This window comes from Anopheles moucheti, chromosome 2, assembly GCF_943734755.1.
Source record: "Anopheles moucheti chromosome 2, idAnoMoucSN_F20_07, whole genome shotgun sequence".
NCBI lineage: Eukaryota > Metazoa > Arthropoda > Insecta > Diptera > Culicidae > Anopheles > Anopheles moucheti.
In genome coordinates this window covers 82,095,865-82,121,511 of record NC_069140.1, presented here as the reverse complement: position 1 = coordinate 82,121,511, position 25,647 = coordinate 82,095,865, and the positions used below count along the sequence as shown (strand labels likewise).

The window sequence follows — 25,647 nt, the reverse complement described above, 5'->3', positions numbered from 1 at the left end:
CTAAGAGACAAAGCCGCTAAGGCTCTAATGTCTGTAAAAACCTAAACTAACAACAATAGCTCTATGTGATTTGGAATATGATTTGCAGAATAGTTTTTTTATGAAAGCCAAGGCATCTCAGGCGATGGGAAATTTGACAAATTATTAAACTAAATGAAATAAAATTAACAACGTCCGAAAACAAAAAACCAAAACGAGGTCGACAGTGTCAAACGTGGCAAAATGTATCAGATGTTTTGAATACAGACCATGATTAGTAGGTTAGTAGATGTACTAAAGCTTACCGGGAGATGTACTAACTCTTATCAATAATCTCACTAGAATCATCTCGCCACATAAAACAATGAACACAATCTAATTAATTTTCGATTAACCTTTATATTGCACAATCCAACATCATTCGTCGCGACTTACAAAGTTAGCCCCAGAAAGGCTTCTTGTGCTCCTTCTTCACAAGAACCGTGAATGGGACTGGCTTCTCGACGTACACTGGCTCCTTCACGTAGACCGGGTAGGGCTTATCGACATGAACTGTGTATGGTTTCGGGACCTCGACGTATTCCTTCTGGTAGACTGGGACATGCACTGGGACCTTCACTTCCACTGGGTAAGGGCGGTCAACGTGGACTGGGACCTTCTTCTCAACGTACACCGGAACCTTCTTCTCGACGTACACTGGAACCTTCTTCTCAACCTCCACTGGGTACGGGACTTTCACCTCGACTGGAACGTGCTTCTTGACCTCCACTGGATAAGGCACTGGGACCTTCTTCGTGATGACCTGCTTCACTTCCTTCTCGGAGTAGTCGTTACCGTAGTATCCGTGAGATTGCTGATGGTCATAGCCGTAAGTCTCGTACGATTCCTGTTGAGACGATTCCAGCTCATACAGTCCCCTCTTTTCCTTCTTCGGACTTTCGCCGATCACCGCGCTGGCAAGGGCCAGGGCCATAGAAAACACAATGAACACCTGCAAGGAGAATAATTTTTAAGTAAAAGATCCTGATGACCAGTCACTAGTATACATTAAATCCACTGCTTACCTTCATGTCTGCCTACCGATATTTGGTGTCTACCGTCTACGTGCTGAACCAGTGAACGATCACAACCGAATGATACTGCTTTCTTCAACAGTGGCCATCTTTTATACTAACCTCTCGGCCTTACCGTTAAGCACGTCTTCTTCGTCATCTGTTGCTGGTGATCGCCAATAAGAAGCACCCGCTCATAAAGCCCAAATCAGTTACCACACGTTTACACCTTTGCGCAATTAGTCGCTACCGCGGTCGTGCACCGTATTTGGCGTTCCTAATAAAGGGGAGTGGGTCGATTTTATATTTTCGTTTGTTTTATTTCCACCGAACAGAGAAAATTAACGAGAAAGGAAAAGTTTATCGCACCCATCGTGCTGCGCTGTGATGGTCGCATCTTGACGAAAAACGCATCCGACCGAACCCAATTCATACGGCCCCACGGTAGGAGGGTATTGACCGATATTGGGTCTGCTCTTTGAGGTCGCTGATGCGTTGACATTAAACGTTACCTAATAGTACGATTCAACGAATGCATTTATGTCGGTGGAAAACTTTCTTGGCATGCGTGGTGGGCCTTGAGGTACTTTTAACTTCCGCTTTCAAGCCGCTTGGAAGGTGATGTCAGCAAAGTTGAACTCATTTACACCACCCGGTGCAGCGCTAACCGTGTAACCGTTTTGTAAACCGAATAGACAACGAATCATATGCTGTTACATTCAAGGTCGACCTAAAAATTACATATTGAAAGTTATGCTTCAACTTCAATCGCACATCTCACACATAGGCATCATGTAGGATGTCATTATTTTTCACTTGACTTGACAAGTTTGAAAGTTTGTTGATCGATTTTTACCATCAGTATTAAATTTGAGATAATATACAATATTCTGATATTGAAATTCTGTCAATTTCATACAGATAACAGAACGCCGGTCTTCAGGAAACACCAATGTCAAATCCGATCCGGGCCTTACCCACGTATGAAAAACAGACTATTCAATCAGAAAGAAAGCCAGAAATGACAGTTCAAGACCTCTTGAGGATTTAGTTTGACGGTAAAAAGGAGATAAAACTATCATTCCATTTATGACGTTATACGCAACCACGCTGTGTAATATTTATTTTAAATAGCGCAACTTGCAGTTAAAATATTCAGTTTATTAAAGTATTACATAGGTAGAACATAAAACATTTGATTTAAAAAAAATCCAAAGCATGATCGTTAAAGGCTTTGCTTGTCACTAGACATCGTTAAGACATTGACACAGGGTTGAACACTTGAATTTAATAGACACTTTCTGACGCAATTCATGTACTTCACCATGGTAACCTGTGGGACGGTAGTGATCCATTTTAGATAGCAATAAGCGGAGCTCATGTTTGCTTAGTTTATTTCATGCTTGCCGGCTTGTGTATCTTTCACCAGGAGCATGTTTGGTGCAACCTTCAACATTTTGACTTACATGGAAAATAGTTTAACATAACCTCACATACCAGGTTCATCCTAAAAACCTCAACAATGATGTCAAGTCTTATCTGCATGCAAGCTGTCTGTGACTTGTCTTGAAATAAAATACAAAAAAGGAATTCATGCTGAATAGCTGTACGTTATAAAAAGGGTTTTGCAGCATGCATCAGAATACCATATAGAACGAGGCAATAATAATCAATAATGAACCACATATAACATTCAATTTATAACAATATATTTAACATTCAACCGAAGAATGGCTTCTTGTGCTCCTTCTTCACAAGAACAGTGAACTGAACTGGTTTCTCGACGTACACTGGCTCCTTCACGTACACCGGGTAGGGCTTATCGACATGAACTGCGTATGGCTTCGGGACCTCGACGTATTCCTTCTGGTAGACTGGGACATGGACTGGGACCTTTACTTCCACTGGGTAGGGACGATCCACATGGACTGGGACCTTCTTCTCAACGTACACGGGAACCTTCTTCTCGACGTACACTGGAACCTTCTTCTCAACCTCCACTGGGTACGGGACCTTCACCTCGACCGGAACGTGCTTCTCGACCTCCACTGGATAAGGTACCGGGACCTTCTTCGTGATGACCTGCTTCACTTCCTTCTCGGAGTAGTCGTTACCGTAGTATCCGTGGGATTGCTGATGGTCATAGCCGTAAGTCTCGTACGATTCCTGTTGAGACGATCCCAGCTCGAACAGTCCTCGCTTTTCCTTCTTCGAATCGTCGACTGCCGCCGCGCTGGCAAGGGCCAGAGCCATAGAGAACACAATGAACGCCTGGAATGATAGAACACCTCGTCAGATTCCTTCTTCTCTTGTTGAATTGCTGGTGGATGCTTACCTTCATGTCTGCCTACCGGTTGGATGTACTGCACGATTGAAGATCCTCAACTGAATGATGCGCTCTTCTATCACCGGCACCTTTTTATATCATCGACACGGTGTCAACAATACGTTTTGATTATGCTTTGTTTGCTTCTCTTTCGTTAGGACGTCTTCCTGCAGCAATTCCTCGTCAGAAGAGCAACCAAGTGTGACTTTAGTTGTTGATTGCATCTAGCATTTCATCATTGGGTATTTTTAAGACATTTTTTGCCTCTGCTTACATTGCTATTTATTATTATGATGTTATTTATTTGTATTGATGTTGATTCTATTTTAAGCTTACTGCATTCTTTAACACGTTCCATCAGTCTAATTTAAAGATGTTTGATGATACGAATGTACGAATGATCTCAATCCTATCTCAAATATATGACTATTTTATTTTACTAAACATAAGCGTTGTTTAATACCACAAAAATATACTGATTAAGCTATAATGGGAATACTATTTTAAATTTTTGGTCACAGGATGTTAGATCCAACGATTAATGGGTTAAAGAATGAGATTTAAACGTTTTCATTTACTCTGGTATATTTAAGCATATCTAATTTAAGGATTTATAGTTTAATACATGATTTCATTTTCACCAAAATACTCAATCAGTGTTCAGTGTTTAGTTACTTTATTATATTATTAGTTCAGAGCGTAATTTATTAAAAAAAAAAATACAAGCATTGAGGGGATCCAAATACCAATAACCGGTTTAAAATAAGAAGTCACCTTGTATGTACAATAGGATAACGAAGTTGACCTAAGAGGAACTAGGCGCATAATAAAAAGCATATAATTATTGAGCTATACAGTAAGCTTAATACATAATTTTGTATAATCTTTTAGACATCATTTTGTATATGCTTCTAAACATTGGCTGTTTCTGGAAAAGGTATTTCATTATAAATAATTAATATTAATGTGTAAAAGTGTAATATGAATGTGTCGGAACTCGCTCCAAAGCTAGGGATAATTTTCTTACTCAAGAAGGATTTACTCATAAGTATGTTCTGATATGTGAGTAAAAGGATAATAGACATGCTGTCACATCTCTATTGAGATGTGTTAAAAACTTAAGAAGGAGTGACGGCTTTGATTCAAATGTTCAAATGGTTGAAACAAACCATTGTCAGTGAATGTCTCTCGATCTAAGATGGTCCAAAACAGTCCGATTACAGTTCAAGAACGTAAAGTAATTCTAGCGAATAAGTAGTTGTCTTTCTGAATATCCACAACAGTTCTAACGTTTTTTTTTAAACATCAGCCTAATAAAGCTGGTATATTACTCTGTTCAATTAAAAATCACTGTTACTGTGAAATTTACAGCGAAAATAGTCATCCAACATATTCTATAGATGATCTTCAACAACACCCATCCAAAGATGCTACTAATCATTAACCCGAATACCGATTTGAGGATCAGTCTAGAATCTTTATTCTACCAATATTTTACATCTCGCAAGCATAAGTTTAACCCCAGAAAGGCTTCTTGTGGTGCTCCTTGATGTGCACCGTCACTGGAACCTGCTTCTCGACGTACACTGGCTCCTTCACGTACACCGGGTAGGGCTTATCGACATGAACTGCGTATGGCTTCGGGACCTCGACGTATTCCTTCTTGTAGACTGGGACATGGACTGGGACCTTCACTTCTACTGGGTACGGGCGATCAACGTGGACCGGGACCTTCTTCTCAACGTACACGGGAACCTTCTTCTCGACGTACACTGGAACCTTCTTCTCAACCTCCACTGGGTACGGGACCTTCACCTCGACCGGAACGTGCTTCTCGACCTCCACTGGATAAGGCACTGGGACCTTCTTCGTGATGACCTGCTTCACTTCCTTCTCGGAGTAGTCGTTACCGTAGTATCCGTGAGATTGGTGATGGTCATAGCCGTAAGTCTCGTACGATTCCTGTTGAGACGATCCCAGCTCGAACAGTCCTCGCTTTTCCTTCTTCGAATCGTCGACTGCCGCCGCGCTGGCAAGGGCCAGAGCCATAGAGAACACAATGAACGCCTGGAATGATAAAACACCTCGTCAGATTCCTTCTTCTCTTGTTGAATTGCTACTGGATGCTTACCTTCATGTCTGCCTACCGGTTGGATGTACTGCACGATTGAAGATCCTCAACTGAATGATGCTCTGCTATCACCGGCACCTTTTTATATCATCGAGTCGGTGTCGATGCACCGTCCGAATGTGCTTTGATTATTCTTTGTTTGCTTCTGTTTCGTTTGGAAGCACCTCTTAAGCAACTCCTCACAAAAAATGCAATCGAGCATGAAGCTTATTGTCTTTTTATTTTCCTGTTTTTTCTTTCTATAATGGGCTATACACGATTAGTCCATACGACCAAAGACTTATCATGTTTTCTAAAATTTGTGCAATTTTCATACTTTTGTGATTGGAATTTTGCGCATTAACAATACTGTTGTTACTATTTATTTATGTATTTTTTGTGTATTTAATTATTTAATTATTTAGTGATGTATTTATTTATTCATTTATTATTTTGTTTGATTTATTAGTTTATTTATACTTTAATTTGTTTATTTATTTATTTATTCATTTATTATTTTTTATTTAATTGTTAATTAAATGTTATTCCGTAAATGATGCAATAAAATAACAACAAAATTTACTAAATTTCTTGAACTTTAAGAGACCTTGACTTGCACCAACAGGTTGAACATTACAATACAAATATATTTAAATATACAGCAACAAAGGTAAATTGAAGAGTTGTCAAAATATATATAAAAACAGCAAAACCATTCTTAATGATTAAATCACGATGAATGAATAGTGGATGAGTTTTAAATTTTTGTTTAGTTAAATTCATATGATCTTAAGAGAGGCCCAGATTCACTACAAATGTTGCTACAAATTTATTATATAATCGTATGAAGAACCTCATCGAAGGAGAGCCTTTTACAAGGACATCGTTTATACGATCTCTAGAACATCGTTATCCTTTGCCTAGTGCCTATTGTTTGTTTATCTCTCTCTCTTTCTAATATTATTCCTTTCGATTGTAACTTGGTCAATATTACCGCATCCCTCCTCATCCTACTTCAGTGCTAGTTAGTTCTAGGGTTAGTCTTTAAGTTAGTTTTAAATGCATATTGTATAGCCATTGGGGCAAACGATTAAATATAAGAATCGGAAGTAGAATAATAAGAACATTGTGATAAAAATAAACTCTTCAAAGCTCTAGTTCATAGATTACGAGCTTAGATTCAAAATCTAAGATTAAAATTAACTGCTGATTGTATTATTCCGGCAGAGGAAATGCCGTGCTTGCCACTAATTCATGACGTGTTGTCTCTACAGCATCTAACATTGTCGAGGCAAATGTAAAAAGCTTACCATTTATACAGAATTTATTTCATAGACAAAAAATTTAAACCGTAGAATCAACAATTCGTAAGGTATCATTCGATCCAGTTTCATTTCTACTAGTAGGTATCTTTTTCTATACCTCTTTTTACACGTTTTAGTGACGCAATCGATTAAAGACAACACGCATTACGATTGAAAAACACTAGAGAACTACAATTATTACAATTTTCAAACAACTTGTTATCAAATCGTTTATGAAAGAAAATTTAATGCTTATTAAATATAGTATCCAACCAAACAGAGCATTATGAAGTGCTAATTCAGATTGTTATGTAAGGCGATATGAATTTCAAAATGAACTCAAATAATAGGAAAAAGAAAGGGACAAACTATATTACATACTGTATTGTGTTCAAGGACTTATTGGGATAGAGTCGATCATTACATAACAATATAAAAAACGACCATTAATGCAGATACATGACATTTCAATTGAATAGTTAAAGCAACATACACCAAAATCAGTTTAAATCCTTCACAATATATTTAACATTCAACCGAAGAATGGCTTCTTGTGCTCCTTCTTCACAAGAACAGTGAACTGAACTGGTTTCTCGACGTACACTGGCTCCTTCACGTACACCGGGTAGGGCTTATCGACATGAACTGCGTATGGCTTCGGGACCTCGACGTATTCCTTCTTGTAGACTGGGACATGGACTGGGACCTTCACTTCTACTGGGTACGGGCGATCAACGTGGACCGGGACCTTCTTCTCAACGTACACGGGAACCTTCTTCTCGACGTACACTGGAACCTTCTTTTCAACCTCCACTGGGTACGGGACCTTCACCTCGACCGGAACGTGCTTCTCGACCTCCACTGGATAAGGCACTGGGACCTTCTTCGTGATGACCTGCTTCACTTCCTTCTCGGAGTAGTCGTTACCGTAGTATCCGTGAGATTGGTGATGGTCATAGCCGTAAGTCTCGTACGATTCCTGTTGAGACGATCCCAGCTCGAACAGTCCTCGCTTTTCCTTCTTCGAATCGTCGACTGCCGCCGCGCTGGCGAGGGCCAGAGCCATAGAGAACACAATGAACGCCTGGAATAGTAAAACACCTCGTCAGATTCCTTCTTCTCTTGTTGAATTGCTGGTGGATGCTTACCTTCATGTCTGCCTACCGGTTGGATGTACTGCACGATTGAAGATCCTCAACTGAATGATGCGCTTTTCTATCTCCGGCACCTTTTTATATCGTCCCCACTGACCTGCCGTTGCTTCTCTGTAGGCGGTTGGGTTTCTTAAGCAACTCTTTTTCCAAAAAAGCAATCGAGCGTGACCCAAAAGATTGGTTGCATCTTGTTTTTATTGCTGAACATTTCTCTCATGTACAACTCAGGCTGATCCTGTGCATTCGTTGTCTGTTACATTTTAAAACGCCGGTATTGCTTTAAAAATGGATTAGTGCTTAAATGTTCGCCCTAAATCATTAAATGAACAATTCATTAGAACGATTTAGTTACACATTCTGATCAAATTTTGCCTTCTAGGTGTCTAAATGTAGATTCACAAAATACTTCTTAAATTCTCTGAGCGACGGTCAAGCTTCTGAGGTGTTCAAGATTTATTAGAAAATATCTTCGCTCTCATCAATAATAAGAATTTTTTGTAATATCTATGAACATATTCTATAGAATTTTTCAACTCTTTTTTTTCTCTTTGTCTTTCAACGCAAGCACCGTTACGTATGGTTTTCTAGCCTTATTTTGCTTAGTGTAACTTACAATCTCAAAAAGTGTACAATTAAATAGCAATAACAATCATAATAGTTATTGTGCGGTTGTTAACAGATGCATACATGGAATCCCAACATACAGTCCACTTACAGTTGCATACATTTAACTGTGATATCAAAAAGCCTGACAGTTTCGCGTCTGTGTCAAAGTAGAATAGTAAGCGATTCCTCATAAAGATGGCGCTAGTGTTCAACGTATGTTTATTTGAAATACAAGGAAGACTTTTGTAGCTCATTTTGTTCCAAGTGTCACGACGGTTCGTCGGTGCTTCAAGTTCATCTACTATTACAAGTCGATCATACGTCTTATAGACTATTGATTCAAACCATCATCTAAATGTGACTTTAATTACCCATAGTGAATTACTGTGAGATTCAGTGAAGTATTTGGTAATGGCGCCGATTCCATACAACAGGACCGACACAAAATCCCATCTCAGTGAGTAGGAAAGACTATCCAGCTACGAGCGAACAAATACAACAAAAACAAGAAATGGCAGGCCAAGACACCTTGATTTTATAGTGTCACTAAAGAAGTATGTTTTAAGGTTTTTTCGACCATTATGAAGTGAAAATTTTACAACGACTATAATTGAGTAGTATTTCAAGCATTTGATCGGCTTAGTCTTCAGTTTGAGTCTCCAGTCTCAATGATCAGAAAATCAAAATGTTTATGGATTCTCTCCATCATATCATGTCTTAAAATAATTGTACAATAATGAATTGTCTGTCATTTTAAATATCTTTTCGAATTTATATATAATTTGAATATTGCTTTGAATAATACTTCGGTTTATACATTCACCTACAGTTGCATCGTCGGTTGTTCATTTCCAACAATCTTTCAGAAGACTCTACTACTCATTAACCCGACTACCGATTTGAGGATCAGTCTAGAATCTTTATTCTACCAGTATTTTACATCTCGCAAGCATAAGTTTAACCCCAGAAAGGCTTCTTGTGATGCTCCTTGATGTGCACCGTCACTGGAACCTGCTTCTCGACGTACACTGGCTCCTTCACGTACACCGGGTAGGGCTTATCGACATGAACTGCGTATGGCTTCGGGACCTCGACGTATTCTTTCTTGTAGACTGGGACATGGACTGGGACCTTCACTTCCACTGGATACGGGCGATCCACGTGAACTGGGACCTTCTTCTCAACGTACACGGGAACCTTCTTCTCGACGTACACTGGAACCTTCTTCTCAACCTCCACTGGGTACGGGACCTTCACCTCGACCGGAACGTGCTTCTCGACCTCCACTGGATAAGGTACCGGGACCTTCTTCGTGATGACCTGCTTCACTTCCTTCTCGGAGTAGTCGTTACCGTAGTATCCGTGAGATTGCTGATGGTCATAGCCGTAAGTCTCGTACGATTCCTGTTGAGACGATCCCAGCTCGAACAGTCCTCGCTTTTCCTTCTTCGAATCGTCGACTGCCGCCGCGCTGGCAAGGGCCAGAGCCATAGAGAACACAATGAACGCCTGGAGTAAAAGAACACCTCGTCAGATTCCTTCTTCTCTCGTTGAATTGCTGGTGGATGCTTACCTTCATGTCTGCCTACCGGTTGGATGTACTGCACGATTGAAGATCCTCAACTGAATGATGCGCTCTTCTATCACCGGCATCTTTTTATATCATCGACACGGTGTCAACAATACGTTTTGATTATGCTTTGTTTGCTTCTCTTTCGTTAGGACGTCTTCCTGCAGCAATTCCTCGTCAGAAGAGCAACCAAGTGTGACATTAGTTGTTGATTGCATCTAGCATTTCATCATTGGGTATTTTTAAGACATTTTTCGCCTCTGCTTACATTGCTATTTATTATTATGATGTTATTTATTTGTATTGATGTTGATTCTATTTTAAGCTTACTGCATTCTTTAACACGTTCCATCAGTCTAATTTAAAGATGTTTGATGATACGAATGTACGAATGATCTCAATCCTATCTCAAATATATTACTATTTTATTTTACTAAACATAAGCGTTGTTTAATACCACAAAAATATACTGAATAAGCTATAATTGGATCCCTATTTTAAATTTTTGGTCACAGGATGTTAGATCCAACGATTAATGGGTTAAAGAATGAGATTTAAACGTTTTCATTTATTCTGGTATATTTAAGCATATCTAATTTATGGATTTTTAGTTTAATACATGATTTCATTTTCACCAAAATACTCAATCAGTGTTCAGTGTTTAGTTACTTTATTATATTATTAGTTCAGAGAGTAATTTATTTAAAAAAAATACAAGAATTGAGGGGATCCAAATACCAATAACCGGTTTAAAATAAGAAGTCACCTTGTATGTACAATAGGATAACGAAGTTGAACTAAGAGGAACTAGGCGCATAATAAAAAGCATATAATTATTGAGCTATACAGTAAGCTTAATACATAATTTTATATAATCTTTTAGACATCATTTTGTATATGCTTCTAAACATTGGCTGTTTCTGGAAAAGGTATTTCATTATAAATAATTAATATTAATGTGTAAAAGTGTAATATGAATGTGTCGGAACTCGCTCCAAAGCTAGGGATAATTTTCTTACTCAAGAAGGATTTACTCATAAGTATGTTCTGATATGTGAGTAAAAGGATAATAGACATGCTGTCACATCTCTATTGAGATGTGTTAAAAACTTAAGAAGGAGTGACGGCTTTGATTCAAATGTTCAAATGGTTGAAACAAACCATTGTCAGTGAATGTCTCTCGATCTAAGATGGTCCAAAACAGTCCGATTACAGTTCAAGAACGTAAAGTAATTCTAGCGAATAAGTAGTATATCAATGGCATGAAACGAGTCACTTGTCTTTCTGAATATCCACAACAATTCTAACGTTTTGTTTTTTTAACATCAGCCTAATAAAGCTAGTATATTACTCTGCTCAATTAAAAAACACTGTTACTGTGAAATTTACAGCGAAAATAGTCATCCAACATATTCTATAGATGATCTTCAACAACACTCATCCAAATACGCTACTAATCATTAACCCAACTACCGATTTGAGGATCAGTCTAGAATCTTTATTCTACCAGTATTTTACATCTCGCAAGCATAAGTTTAACCCCAGAAAGGCTTCTTGTGGTGCTCCTTGATGTGCACCGTCACTGGAACCTGCTTCTCGACGTACACTGGCTCCTTCACGTACACCGGGTAGGGCTTATCGACATGAACTGCGTACGGCTTCGGGACCTCGACGTATTCCTTCTTGTAGACTGGGACATGGACTGGGACCTTCACTTCCACTGGATACGGGCGATCCACGTGGACTGGGACCTTCTTCTCAACGTACACGGGAACCTTCTTCTCGACGTACACTGGAACCTTCTTCTCAACCTCCACTGGGTACGGGACCTTCACCTCGACCGGAACGTGCTTCTCGACCTCGACTGGATAAGGCACTGGGACCTTCTTCGTGATGACCTGCTTCACTTCCTTCTCGGAGTAGTCGTTACCGTAGTATCCGTGAGATTGGTGATGGTCATAACCGTAAGTCTCGTACGATTCCTGTTGAGACGATCCCAGCTCGAACAGTCCTCGCTTTTCCTTCTTCGAATCGTCGACTGCCGCCGCGCTGGCAAGGGCCAGAGCCATAGAGAACACAATGAACGCCTGGAGTAAAAGAACACTTCGTCAGATTCTTCTTCTCTTGTTGAATTGCTGGTGGATGCTTACCTTCATGTCTGCCTACCGGTTGGATGTACTGCACGATTGAAGATCCTCAACTGAATGATGCTCTGATATCACCGGCACCTTTTTATATACAACGAGTCGATGTCGATGCACCGTCCGAATGTGCTTTGATTATTCTTTGTTTGCTTCTCTTTCGTTTGGAGTTTCTGCACCAATTTTTCGTCATAAAATCAATCGAGCGTAACTCAAAGTGTATGCGACATACATGGAGTCATAAAATCTTCCAGTGCGTAAGTAACATGATGTTTTTTTTATCTTTGTATGGGAAAGTATTGTTTTTTGTCTTATAGGATCATCTCTAAAAAAATTGTTCAATAACTGTTAGGAAAAATAGTTAGCTGGACTATAAAACATTTCTAAAATATTTTAGGGAAGTTAGGTTAGTGTTGTATGAGCTACTCCCATTCGAAAAAGTTAACTTAAGTGAGAAACACTTTGTTTTTAATGTCACATAAATAAAATAAAGCTTACCGGTGTACAAATACATGAACTTTAACATTTCCTTTAACATCCAGTAGCGAAGCAGAATGCAGATAAATTATTTTTTTAAGTATAATCCATTGGGATAATATTAATTTATATTCTGAGCATGCAAAAGGTACTGTTTAGAATATTGTTCAGAAAGAGGATGATGTGCATACATTGATAAAAAATATACTGTATCTGAATATTGTTGTGCTGGTTGAGACGGCATGCAAATTTTCCTTGAACCTTTTATTATTATGATCCTACAACAGAATTATACTTGTGCCTGGTGTAATAATAGTCGTAATTGTTAACATTTTGAACCTGTCAAGGTGCGTTACTTTAATGTAATTGTTCTCATTCACCAGCAGTACTTTCCCGTCGCTAATCGTACCTACAACGAATAAATCTAAGTTAACCGTGGACATTTTTTGTTTCCATTGACTTTATGAGGGCACTACTCTCAAATTTACCAAAAGCAACATTATTTTTGTCTTGTCGAATACTCACCAGACATTGCATAAGTTAAACGGGGTAAACAATTCGAATTGTAAACCACTAACCATATATCCCATGTGCATCTTACTAATATCCACTATCCATGTTGGTTCTTTTGCAATACAGTTGAATTATATTTTATCAGTTCCTGTAGTAATTCGATACACGTGGTTTTTTTTAGAGTACGTAGAAACTTTTATTAACCAAATCTTACATCTCCATCGTTTCTATATAACAGGTGGGCTGATAATTGTTTGGCCTAACACATTTATGGCGCTAGAAGATTTTTATCCAAATCATATTTCGTTTGTACCAACCTTCAAAGGAATTCTGTCCAAATTTGACAGCACTCGGGCCACAACCTAATGAGCTAGAGCATTTTGTGTGACGCAACTTTTGTGTTTTGCGTAATCATGGAAAAGAAGGAATTTCGCGTGATGATAAAATATTATTTTTTGAAGGGGAAAAATACAGTTAAAGCCAAAACTTGGTTTGATGAAGAGTCTTTGGACACTGCTCTACCAAAATCAACCATCAGATATTGGTATGCTAAATTTAAAAGTGGTGAAATGAGCCCTGAAGGTGGTGAACACAGTGGACGCCCAAAAGAGGTGGTTACAGACAAAAACATTGAAAAACTCCTCAAAATTATTCAGAACACCCATAATGTGAAGTTGATCGAGATAGCTGACACCCTAAAGATGTCTAAGGAATATATTGGACATATCATTCACGAGTATTTGGATATGAGAAAGCTCTGTGCAAAATGGCTGCCGCGCGAGCTCACATTTGAACAAAAACAACAACGAGTTGATTATTCGGAGCAGTGTTTGGAGCTGTTTAAGCGAAATAAATCCGAGTTTTTGCGTCAATATGTTACCACAGATGAGTCTTGGCTTCTCCACTTCACTCCACAGTCCAATAGACAATCATTCGAGTGGATAGGACGCGAAGAACCTGCTCCAAAGCGGGGGAAAACGCAACAATCAGCTGGTAAGGTTAAGGCGTCAATTTTTTTGGGATTTGCGAGGAATGATCTTAATAATCTATCTTGAGAAAGGAAAAACCATTAACAGCGACTATTACATCAAATTTTTGGAGCGATTGAAGGACGAAATCGCCAAAAAACGACCGCATTTGAATAAAAAAAAGTTTTGTTTCGTCAAGAAAACGCACCGTGCCACAAATCAGTGAAAACAATGGCAAAAATTCATGAATTAGGCTACGAATTGCTTCGCCACCCACCGTATTTCATAGATCTGGCTCTCAGTGACTAATTGCTATTCTTAGATCCCAAAAAGATGTCCTCTGAGAAGAAATTTTCGTCGGATAAAGAGGTGTTCGCCGAAACTGAGGCCTTTTTTGAGGCAAAGGACAAATACTACTACAAAAAGGGTATCGAAAAATTTAAAGACCGCTATAATTGGTGTATCGCCCTTGAAGGGACGTATGTTGAATACAAAAAAATAATTTGGCCAAAAAAAAGTGTTTTACTGTCATAGGCCAAACAATTATCAGCCCACCTGTTACATTAATGAATATCTCATTGATTAAATTTATCATAAGTTTATTATGAAGTTTAATTACACATCTCATTTAGAACAGCCACCAGAATGGCTTCTTTTTGTGCTCCTTCTTCACAAGAACAGTGAACGGTACAGGTTTCTCGACGTAGACGGGCTGCTTCACGTACACTGTATATGGTTTATCGACGTGTACGGTATAGGGCTTCGGTACCTCAACGTATTCCTTCTGATAAACTGGAACATGGACTGGAACCTTCACTTCCACCGGATACGGACGATCGACGTGAACGGGAACCTTCTTCTCAACGTACACCGGGACCTTCGTTTCGACGACGATCGGTACCTTCTTCTCAACCTCCACTGGGTACGGGACCTTCACCTCAACGGGAACGTGTTTTGGCACTTCAACTTGATACGGGACAGGAACCTTTTCGACCTGATGCGCACCGTGATCCTCATAGTCGATGTAGTTTCCCTCATCCTGCTGGTGACCGTAGTCGTAAGCCTCGTACGATTGATGCTGCGAATGCTTCTCCTCGTTCGACTCCGCACGGTCCTTGGTCGATTTGTCATGCACTACCCCACTTACAATGGGGGAATACGAAAAAAAATTACGATGGTGACGAATCGTATCACATGTTATGTTGCATTTACCTTCATTGTGAGTGATTGTGTTGTTTCAACGATCTGTTCGTAACTGATCGAATGACACGCTGCACGCACGTTTTATACCAGACATCTTCTACTTATTAAACTGTCCACGAAACGGGCGAAGAAAGTGAAAACCTAACATTTTCCTTGTTTCGCTTTGCTCAGCTGTACAATTTATTGGAAGTCGTTGTGCAAATTTACACCACTTACGCACCGGTCGGACTTTAAAGTCTATTGGTTTAATGGTTCTTTATGTAATGAATTTTGTACATTTTGTGGAACAGTGAGTTTGAGAGAAGAATTCATAAGCCACATGACACAACTATGACCCCTCTTTGGAATTTTTCATACAAAAAATCATCCAGCACTATCGAACTTTTAAACAAACTATTGATCAGTTATTGGGAAACTATTAAACATCTAAATGCCTTACATGGGTTTTTTTCACTGATGATAATTTAACAATAACCTCCCATTCAATCTTGTGTTGGTTCATAGATGACATTAAGGGCAAATTCGTTGGTATATTTCATGTCCTGAGCAAGCTTTTACAGTTTAGATATCTCTTTTTTTATCAAACGCATAATTGCATAAGCAGAATCAAACTTCCGAATCGTACCAGATTCCTTACCACATCTGCAATACTGCACCAATTAGAGCATATTAGTGATGTTTGTATGCTTGTCGTTCGAATACTACAAGCCCTGTGACTTTCTAGACTTATCGTGCTCAAATCATTCTTGTCCAGCTAATAATACACAATGTACAAGAGAATGATATCCTTATCAATATTGGCAATACAAAACAATAATTGTATTGTAGATATTATTAGAATCTTAACCGATCCAAACAATAAAATAAAAGTATTTATCACAGGATATTAGCATATTCATGCTCAGTGGAAATACATTCGAAACATCATTACAAAGACGATCTGTATGAATGTTGCATCATTGCGGATGCGGATGTTGCGGTCATTGTTCATCTCATACACATCGTCAATAGACTGGATCATCCTTATGTCATGATCACCGAACCCTGGTGAAACCTCACCAGGTGATGCTATTGACCCAGACTGCTTCAAAAATCTCGAAGAGGCGTAGATAGATAAAATTAGGCTAAAGCAATGAAATGTAAATGAGACTAAACTCTACGAAGGATAGCTTATTAATCATATGTAGTGATGGGTCAAGCAGCTCATACGCATGAGCAGAACGAACCGCTCTCACACACCTCAGTGAGCGGTGAGTTAAATGCGGAGCGCACTGAGCGTGCTCAGTTAGATGAGCTGAGCGATTGAGGTGGCTCTTTCGTTCCCGACCCAACGAGCAATTGGACTCCTCCCATCCATTTTTTATTCGGATCTCTCGTTCTGGCCTACATGCGACGCGAGATAAAAAATCGAACACACACGTGATACACACGCAAAATCACGGTACGCGATCCACGCCCTCCATCGCGCGTATACGGATATCGCAACGCACCAACACATTCAAAGCAACCGACCGACAACGCGTGTGTCGACAGGTACCTGTGTACTGCCCAAACAGCAAATGGACTCCGCCTACCCATTTTTTATTCGGATCTCTCGTTCTGGCCTACATGCGACGCGAGATAAAAAATCGAACACACACGTGATACACACGCAAAATCACGGTACGCGATCCACGCCCTCCATCGCGCGTATACGGATATCGCAACGCACCAACACATTCAAAGCAACCGACCGACAACGCGTGTGTCGACAGGTACCTGTGTACTGTGCTCGCGTCTGCCGACTTAGAGTTAAATTTTGTCCTTGCAGCTTACGCGCCTATGTACGCATAGGCGAACACATTCAAAGCGACAGACCGATAACGCGTGTGTCGACAGGTACCTGTGTACTGTGCTCGCGTCTGCCGACTTAGAGTTAAATTTTGTCCGTGCAGCTTACGCGCCTATGTACGCATAGGCGAACACATTCAAAGCGACCGACCGATAACGCGTGTGTCGACAGGTACCTGTGTACTGTGCTCGCGTCTGCCGACCTAGAGTAAAATTTTGTCCTTGCAGCTCAGCATATGCGGCTCGAAGCCCACATATTCAACCTCTCATTTAAAGCGTCCAACTGACTGGCGTGTGTGGATTTCTGCATTTAATCGTACTTAAATTATTATTTATTTATAAACCATCGGTTGTAAAGTATTGGCAACACTTTAACTAAACAATTGGAACACTTTTTCCTAGGATATTTGAAGGACAAGCGCACAAATTCAATGATCAAAACTAGGTATAATTTGATACATTCGAAGACATTGCTTTGTGGCGATCGGTAACACACGGGAGTATTTAACAATAGCAGGAAAAGTTTAAGTGTTAGATACATACATTGTTCTACAAAGTGGTTAAGAATAAGAAATGTAGTTTTTCTATACATATCAGTGGTGATTTTTCCATAATTTTTACATATTTTTAAGAATAACTAGGAAAGTAGAAGAGATAGATAAAAATGATGTTCTACAAAAATGTAAAGAATAAAATAATACATCTTTTTATGGTGTTTGAAAAGTTCTAAAACTTATACCAAAAATTTTTTTTCATTATTTTTCAATGCAAAAATTATTTCAAAATGCCTTAAATTTTATGTTTTATTTAAAAACAGCCAATCGCCAAGCCATTTGAATGTTTTTCAAAATTTTCAATGACAAAAATCCTTCCCGTTAGGCTTTGTTTATAAACCGTTAGCAACGCACGTGAGCCAAGCTACTCGCGCGACCCTGAAGGATGTACCTATTGCTGCTGCTCGACCGACTTAATCCAATATTCTCTTTCATTACAGCACTATCGCCACGCAAATATATGGGGAAAAAGAGTATCATTCTCTGATAACGGCTCTCACGAGAGAGCCAGAGAGTGGTGCTAGTTCCCCCACCCCCCTTTTTTTTGCATAGAATCATATTTTTGCTACGATCCGGCGTAGGTCCACACGCTGCAAAAGCCGCCGGGCGACTGAAGCGGGCGTGGTTACGCGCCGCTTTATATACCATGCGGTGAGAGTGTGTGCGTGAAGGTTGAAGTTCGTCTTCCTGTCGGTTGTCTACTCGAAAGAAACTTGACTCAAAATTTGACTATGAGAACAAAAGAAACTCGACCAAGAGACTCCGCCTTTGCATGACTGGGGACCCAACACTAATCGTAGGCGTTAATTGCACGGTAAGATCAACCTTTTATAGCTTATAAAATACACACATTGCACAAACCGCGACAGAACCATTAAAATTGCGGTTGTGGTCTATTGGTAGTAGAACTACATTTTTATAATCGTTATCATTCTTATCCGGATATCATTCAAGAACGAAATTTTAATAACCTACAATCACCGAACAAAAAATACATCAAAATTAAAACCCAACACAACCAGTAGTTCCATTGCATACTTCAGGTAAAGAATTATATTTTTGGCATCATTCGTCTCTTACAGGCATGCGGGATGAATTGGTTACGAAAACTGTTCAACCATAGTACGGCTTCTTGTAGTGCTCCTTGATATGAACCGTCACTGGGACCTGCTTCTCGACGTACACGGGCTGTTTCACGTACACCGGGTAGGGCTTCTCAACATGAACCGCGTATGGCTTCGGGACCTCGACGTATTCCTTCTTGTAGACTGGGACATGGACTGGGACCTTCACTTCCACTGGGTATGGGCGATCCACGTGGACTGGGACCTTCTTCTCAATGTACACCGGGACCTTCTTCTCGACGACGACAGGGACCTTCTTCTCAACCTCCACTGGGTACGGGACCTTCACCGGAACTGGGACGTGTTTCTCGACCTCCACCGGGTACGGAACTGGAACCTTCTTGGTGACAATGTGCTTCACTTCCTTCTCAGCATAATCGTGGTAACCCAGTCCGTAGTTATCGTAGCCATAGTTGTCGTAGGATTCTTCAAACAGTCCGCGCTTCTCCTTCTTAGATTCGTCGTCGTTCGCTGCGCAAGCGATGGCCAGAGCCATAGAGAACACGATGAATGCCTGTAAATGATCAAGAATTAACCTACCGACTTCGTTTTCATCACACTCTCTGACAAGCTACCACACTTACCTTCATGTTTGACTTTCCGCTATAGAACGCGTGGATCTACCGTATGCTCACTAACGCACCGAATGCTCACAATCGAATGATAACTGTTGAGGTTGGAAAAATTGTATTTATAGCAAAGTATGTTTCCTTCACAAGAAACCCCCTCAAACAACAAAAAAAAAACATCGATCGGTCCGTCGGTTGTAACTATTTCGCCGATCGCGGTCTTACAGACCTTTTCGCATTTTATTGTCGCTCATTTCCTTTGCCGTGAAGCAACGTACTTAACGAACCATAAACAACCAAGACCTCGCACTGTATGCTACTGTATTTTTTTAAACCTTATCATGATGACACAAGCAGCATTTGGTGACTTTTGATTCGATTTAATACATGTGAATTGATTTGTTATTGGAAAACTTCCTGCACACATAAATTCCTAAATCAACGGTGGTGGTAGCTGTCGAAGGACACGGGTTCATCATTAAAACAATTGCTTTAAGCACTCCAAGAAAAAAAAAACATTTTATTCCATCCTGTGTAGTGAAACTTTTAATTCTGAACAGCTTCCTTAGAAATTGAAATATTTTTGTAACATGTTTTTTCAATGTGTCCATTTTACAATTGTCTTGCTCTGTCTGGCTAAACGGCCTTTGCTTAGTTACATATGTGTGTCGTGTAAGTCTGTACTCGAAATAAATATTTTAAAATATATAAGAATAAATGAGCTTAAACCATGCAATGAAATCAGTTAGTAACTCATTAATGATGGGTTAGCGACAGATGAAATTTCACTGACAACCTTCAGATGAATATACAGCACGCACAAAAACGAAGACGATTTGGTGAAGAAGTAATTGTTTATTGTTCCTCTAATATTTTTGTTAGAAGAAATGTTAAGTATGCAATCCAATGCAGGTAAAATCATAACAACTACCGCTCAGGTCTTGCTTTTATTTATATATTTCTGTATTTTTTTTTCCTGAGGATAATTCACACGATAAGTTTTAAGTAAATCCTTGTTTTTTGTTCGATCTATTACATCAGATATCCTTGTCTTGAAACTGAAAAAAGTAGTAGCAACTCTGAATATAGTAAATTTTAAGCTCTAACCGATATGCCTCAGTTCCACGTCCATCAGATATTGTTCTGAAATTCATTCTTACATGCACGAAAAAAGCATCGATCTTTTGCTTATGTCATAAAATAACGTGATAACGAGAAGTTTTAATTTCTATGATAACATTTATTTAGGATCATCAACAAGAGTCAGTAGTATCCATCGACCAATCCCAACACACTCAAGTCCGTTCAACCAAAGAATGGTTTCTTGTGGTGCTCCTTGATGTGGACGGTCACTGGAACCTGCTTCTCGACGTAGACGGGCTGCTTCACGTACACTGGATAAGGCTTCTCAACATGAACTGCGTACGGCTTCGGGACCTCGACGTATTCCTTCTTGTAAACTGGGACCTCAACTGGAACCTTCACTTCCACCGGGTATGGGCGATCGACGTGAACCGGGACCTTCTTCTCAATGTACACCGGGACCTTCTTCTCAACCACGTACGGGACCTCCTTCTCGACCTTCACCGGGTACGGGACCTTCACCGGGACTGGGACGTGTTTCTCGACCTCCACCGGGTACGGAACCGGGACCTTCTTCGTGATGATCTCCTTCTTGGTGTATCCATAGTTCAGTGGTTGATAGTGATGGTCGTAGGACTCGTAAGATTCAGGGGCCGATTCCAGCTCGAAAAGTCCGCGTTTTTCCTTCTTCGAATCGTCGACTGCCGCCGCGCTGGCAAGGGCCAGAGCCATAGAGAACACAATGAACGCCTGGATGGAGAGTTGAAGAATTTACAGACTTTCGCCCACTTGATCGACATTTGACTGACCACTTACCTTCATGTTTGCCTTTCCAAAAAATACAGCTGGTGAACTGCTCCGTACAACGGTCGTCTGTTGGATGATGCTTAAATCACAGCCACGGGCCAGCTTTTATAGTTCGCTGGCCGTGTGTCTTCTTTCTCCATCATCATTTCGATCAATCATAACTTTCCAACCTACTACTAAAAAGGCCCCCGAAAACTCACACACACCTTTCCAGTTGACACGCTCCGGCAGCGTTACGAGGCGTTGCATCGTACAGTCGGCGAAATAGCACCAAAACATCATGGAGATCTTCTTCATCTCGGTGCTCCGCGACGATGTAACGCACGGTCCAGCAGCAGCGGACTCGCCGAAAAGCGGAAAAATTGCAATACAGTTTGCAGCACCAGGGCGTGTAAAATATGAAAAAAACCAATGATAATTTTGAAGGTCATCGCTTTGGCGGAGATTTCGTTGGTTGTGGATGGTGGAGGTTGCGATTTGTAACGTAGCTTGAAAATATGCCACGTGGGCCGGAAATATTTACGCGACCGCTGAAGAAAACATTCAAAGATCTTTTCGATACTGTTACTGACCGTGAGATTATGCATTCTAAGATCTACAGTTCATTCTTCATAGATATGAAATTAAAGTAGTAGGATTTTAGTAAATTGCTTTACTGATTAAACCTCAAACGAATAGCATTGCTACATTGCACATAATGTTTGTAGATTAAAGACTTTGTGGACTAAAGGGTGTCCCACATCAGCACCTGTCTGACGAAGCTTCAATGTCTCACCATGCATCCCTACGGTTCTACACCGTCAAGCACAAGTGTAATGTCCCGAAGAAAGTAAAGTTGCATAATTTTTTGAAGTTTGTCGAGAAATTCATGATTTGGCAAGCGATCTACTTAAACAAAGAGGTGTTCCTCAGTTCGTTACTACCGGGACTGTAAATGGAGCTATAATCTACCTCAAGGTGCCCCTCTAGAGGTGCGTTTATTGCGTTTGCTTCTTCTGTAGAAATAACCACGAGGGCTTCACGATCTTTTGACCCGATCAAGTTTTACGCCACTATTCATTTTTTGCCCTGAAGTGATATGACGCCAAGTTGCTCAATTTCTTACCCAAGAACTGCAATCCTTAACCCTTAGAACTTCAACGAGCCTTTAAATTGTTAATGTACTGAAGTCGAGTTCATATATTATGAAATTCAAACTACTAAATCGAGTCGTTAGAGATTTTCAATTTCCTTGAATGTCTATCAATGAATGATTCATAAATACAGTGGAGCGCTATCCGGATGCAATTTAAGCGAGTGTCTGATTATCCATGCAACTTGGAAATGACAGTTCCAAAGGAAATTTGACATATTCCGGCAAGAAAATTTGACGGAAGAGTTGAAGAACCCAACTGTATTTGATCAAATTAAGCTCAATTATAAAAGAAAACAACTACAATTCATTTTGATACAACAAAACACACAGGGAAAATATATTATATTCTAAAAAAGCACTACTTATGACATATCATACGCTAATTTTAGCATAAATAAGATATTTCGGATAAATAGAATATCCGGCAACCGTCGAGTCCCTATGAGCAGGGTTAATCATCGCTCCACTGTAATTAAGATGTGCTATTACCTTTCACCATTACAGAACTGTAGTAATACTTTTTCTTCTGTTAAAAACTGGTAACATTTTTTTAAAAATGCCATGGCTATGAAGAGTTGCGTGGAAAAATATGTTATTTTAATCCCAGATCATTACTTTAAATGATATCTTGTATACATCTTCTTATCAACATTAAACATGGACTATTAAAATTGTTTTTAACACATTGAATTTAACGCAAAATTCCATCGTATTTTATTAGCCTTTCCAACGTAATTCAGCCCCGTTCCAGATCATTTAACCCCACAGTGCTTTGTGTTCGTACGAGACCGGGCTGCTGTAGACGGTGGACTCGTGTTCGTACACCGGCGCCGAAACCGTCTTGTGGACGTACTGTGGCTCCTTCACGTACACCGGGTATGGCTTCTCGACCGGCACCGGGTATGGTTTGGCCACCTCGACCACCTGCTTGTGATAAACCGGGACCTTCACTGGTACCTTCACCGGCACGGGATACGGACGATCGACATGCACCGGAACCTTCTTCTCGATGTACACCGGGACCTTCTTCTCCACGACGACCGGGACCTGCTTTTCTACGTGCACCGGAACCGGAACCTTCACAGCGACCGGCACCTGCTTCTCGACGGCCACCGGGTACGGGACGGCGACCTTCTTCGTCACCGTAACATGGTTCGTCACCTGATGGTGGTAGTCGTTGCCGTAGTATTGATCATGTCCATCGTAATACTGCTCGTAACCGTTGTTCAGCTCGACAATTCCTCGTTTATCCTTCTTGTTTGCTTCCGGCTCGACGTTGCATAGGGCGATTGCCATCACGGCGGACAGGACGATGAAAACCTGGATGAAGGAGTAGTAAATTAGGCGAGTTTAGACTTTCTGTCTCAGCAGGTGTTTTACCTTCATGTTTAGGCTTGGTTTAGGTTGAGCTCACTCGATCACTAAACGTTCACTGATGATCAATTTCGGTTCAATGGGCGGCTTATATACTGCAACGTTCGCTTTCGCATTTGACCATCACCTTCACAAAGACACTAAAAATTTACGGAATTTACCTTATCGACAGCCCACATTTTATAACCCATCGAGGAATAAGTGTGAAAAATGTGTTAATTTTATTCAATTATTGTTTCAATTTGATGTAACGTTTTTTTTACTGGAGATTCTAAGACCTTTCTCACAAAAAAATGTTTTCTTGATTTAAAAAGTTGATACTAATAGTACTATTTGTATCATACTTTAACAATGATACTTTACTATGAAATTATTAAATAAAACCACCTTACTGCATTTATTTATACACTTTCCTCATACCGAAACAAGTTAATTAATCAACTTTTAGGTAGTTTTATTAATGTATTTTAGTTTAAAACTTTTTATTTGTAAGAAAGTTTTAATTATGTTATATTGTAATAAGTCTCGTTGTTGTAAGTGTTGTAATAAGTCTCGTTTAAGAAAACTATAAATACTCTACAATAAAGTTTTCAATTTAATCTGATACATTTTAGTCATTAAGTATTGCTAGTTGTTTATCACTTGCTGTAGAATTGAAGTCTCCATGAAGGTGATGGTCAAATGCGAAAGCGAACGTTGCAGTATATAAGCCGCCCATTGAACCGAAATTGATCATCAGTGAACGTTTAGTGATCGAGTGAGCTCAACCTAAACCAAGCCTAAACATGAAGGTAAAACACCTGCTGAGACAGAAAGTCTAAACTCGCCTAATTTACTACTCCTTCATCCAGGTTTTCATCGTCCTGTCCGCCGTGATGGCAATCGCCCTATGCAACGTCGAGTCGGAAGCAAACAAGAAGGATAAACGAGGAATCGTCGAGCTGAACAACGGTTACGAGCAGTACTACGATGGACATGATCAGTACTACGGCAACGATTACCACCATCAGGTGACGAACCACGTTACGGTGACGAAGAAGGTCGCCGTCCCGTACCCGGTGGCCGTCGAGAAGCAGGTGCCGGTCGCTGTGAAGGTTCCGGTTCCGGTGCACGTAGAAAAGCAGGTCCCGGTCGTCGTGGAGAAGAAGGTCCCGGTGTACATCGAGAAGAAGGTTCCGGTGCATGTCGATCGTCCGTATCCCGTGCCGGTGAAGGTACCAGTAAAGGTCCCGGTTTATCACAAGCAGGTGGTCGAGGTGGCCAAGCCATACCCGGTGCCGGTCGAGAAGCCATACCCGGTGTACGTGAAGGAGCCACAGTACGTCCACAAGACGGTTTCGGCGCCGGTGTACGAACACGAGTCCACCGTCTACAGCAGCCCGGTCTCGTACGAACACAAAGCACTGTGGGGTTAATCACGAATTCCGAGCATAAAGCCCCGTTTGCAACACTCTTATCAATCACTGCGCATCGAATGGACAGAATATATTTATGTACATAATTCAACAGCTTAAATCTCACTGGTATGTGCCAAATTTCGTCCTTCCCGCACGGATGAAAGAAAACGTCAATAATAATAATATCCAATGGTCGGATTTTATGGCATTTACAATCAAATGTCATCAGATTTTGTGCAGTGTGCTTACCTGCTCCGAGTTCGGGTGGTTGATTGCGTACCCCAAGTATGCTGACCCATATTTACCAAACCCATTTAGAGGATTCGTCTTCCCATCTTCAAGAAAAAGGGCCACACTCACATTCCTGACAC

At 40.3% G+C, this 25,647-nt stretch overlaps 8 protein-coding genes across 8 annotated transcripts; 1 reads left to right on the top strand and 7 right to left on the bottom strand.

Moving 5' to 3' along the window:
- Window positions 1-418: 418 nt before the first annotated feature.
- LOC128299475 (titin-like) lies at window positions 419-3,372 on the bottom strand. Its single transcript, XM_053035460.1, has 4 exons — window positions 3,367-3,372; window positions 2,756-3,302; window positions 2,529-2,596; window positions 419-970 (listed from the first exon to the last, which is right to left on the bottom strand). The coding sequence occupies exons 1-4, from the start codon at window positions 3,370-3,372 to the stop codon at window positions 419-421; spliced, it is 1,173 nt and encodes a 390-aa protein (XP_052891420.1).
- Window positions 3,373-4,872: 1,500 nt separating this feature from the next.
- On the bottom strand, window positions 4,873-5,494 carry LOC128299467 (titin-like). Its single transcript, XM_053035449.1, has 2 exons — window positions 5,489-5,494; window positions 4,873-5,424 (listed from the first exon to the last, which is right to left on the bottom strand). Exons 1-2 carry the CDS (start codon window positions 5,492-5,494, stop codon window positions 4,873-4,875), a joined length of 558 nt encoding a protein of 185 aa, XP_052891409.1.
- Window positions 5,495-7,303: 1,809 nt separating this feature from the next.
- LOC128299459 (titin-like) lies at window positions 7,304-7,925 on the bottom strand. Its single transcript, XM_053035437.1, has 2 exons — window positions 7,920-7,925; window positions 7,304-7,855 (listed from the first exon to the last, which is right to left on the bottom strand). The coding sequence occupies exons 1-2, from the start codon at window positions 7,923-7,925 to the stop codon at window positions 7,304-7,306; spliced, it is 558 nt and encodes a 185-aa protein (XP_052891397.1).
- Window positions 7,926-9,488: 1,563 nt separating this feature from the next.
- LOC128299449 (titin-like) lies at window positions 9,489-12,257 on the bottom strand. The gene is made up of 5 exons (XM_053035427.1): window positions 12,252-12,257; window positions 11,642-12,188; window positions 10,121-10,184; window positions 9,663-10,002; window positions 9,489-9,620 (listed from the first exon to the last, which is right to left on the bottom strand). Exons 1-5 carry the CDS (start codon window positions 12,255-12,257, stop codon window positions 9,489-9,491), a joined length of 1,089 nt encoding a protein of 362 aa, XP_052891387.1.
- A 2,571-nt stretch (window positions 12,258-14,828) lies between these two features.
- Window positions 14,829-16,424, bottom strand: LOC128299441 (MAGE-like protein 2). The gene is made up of 2 exons (XM_053035414.1): window positions 16,318-16,424; window positions 14,829-15,342 (listed from the first exon to the last, which is right to left on the bottom strand). Exons 1-2 carry the CDS (start codon window positions 16,422-16,424, stop codon window positions 14,829-14,831), a joined length of 621 nt encoding a protein of 206 aa, XP_052891374.1.
- Window positions 16,425-18,900: 2,476 nt separating this feature from the next.
- LOC128299433 (MAGE-like protein 2) lies at window positions 18,901-19,719 on the bottom strand. Its single transcript, XM_053035403.1, has 3 exons — window positions 19,706-19,719; window positions 19,496-19,514; window positions 18,901-19,425 (listed from the first exon to the last, which is right to left on the bottom strand). Exons 1-3 carry the CDS (start codon window positions 19,717-19,719, stop codon window positions 18,901-18,903), a joined length of 558 nt encoding a protein of 185 aa, XP_052891363.1.
- A 1,066-nt stretch (window positions 19,720-20,785) lies between these two features.
- LOC128299425 (titin-like) lies at window positions 20,786-23,891 on the bottom strand. The gene is made up of 3 exons (XM_053035389.1): window positions 23,886-23,891; window positions 23,295-23,825; window positions 20,786-21,313 (listed from the first exon to the last, which is right to left on the bottom strand). Exons 1-3 carry the CDS (start codon window positions 23,889-23,891, stop codon window positions 20,786-20,788), a joined length of 1,065 nt encoding a protein of 354 aa, XP_052891349.1.
- A 773-nt stretch (window positions 23,892-24,664) lies between these two features.
- On the top strand, window positions 24,665-25,294 carry LOC128299414 (zinc finger protein 512B-like). The gene is made up of 2 exons (XM_053035378.1): window positions 24,665-24,670; window positions 24,731-25,294. Exons 1-2 carry the CDS (start codon window positions 24,665-24,667, stop codon window positions 25,292-25,294), a joined length of 570 nt encoding a protein of 189 aa, XP_052891338.1.
- The last annotated feature ends 353 nt before the right edge of the window (window positions 25,295-25,647 follow it).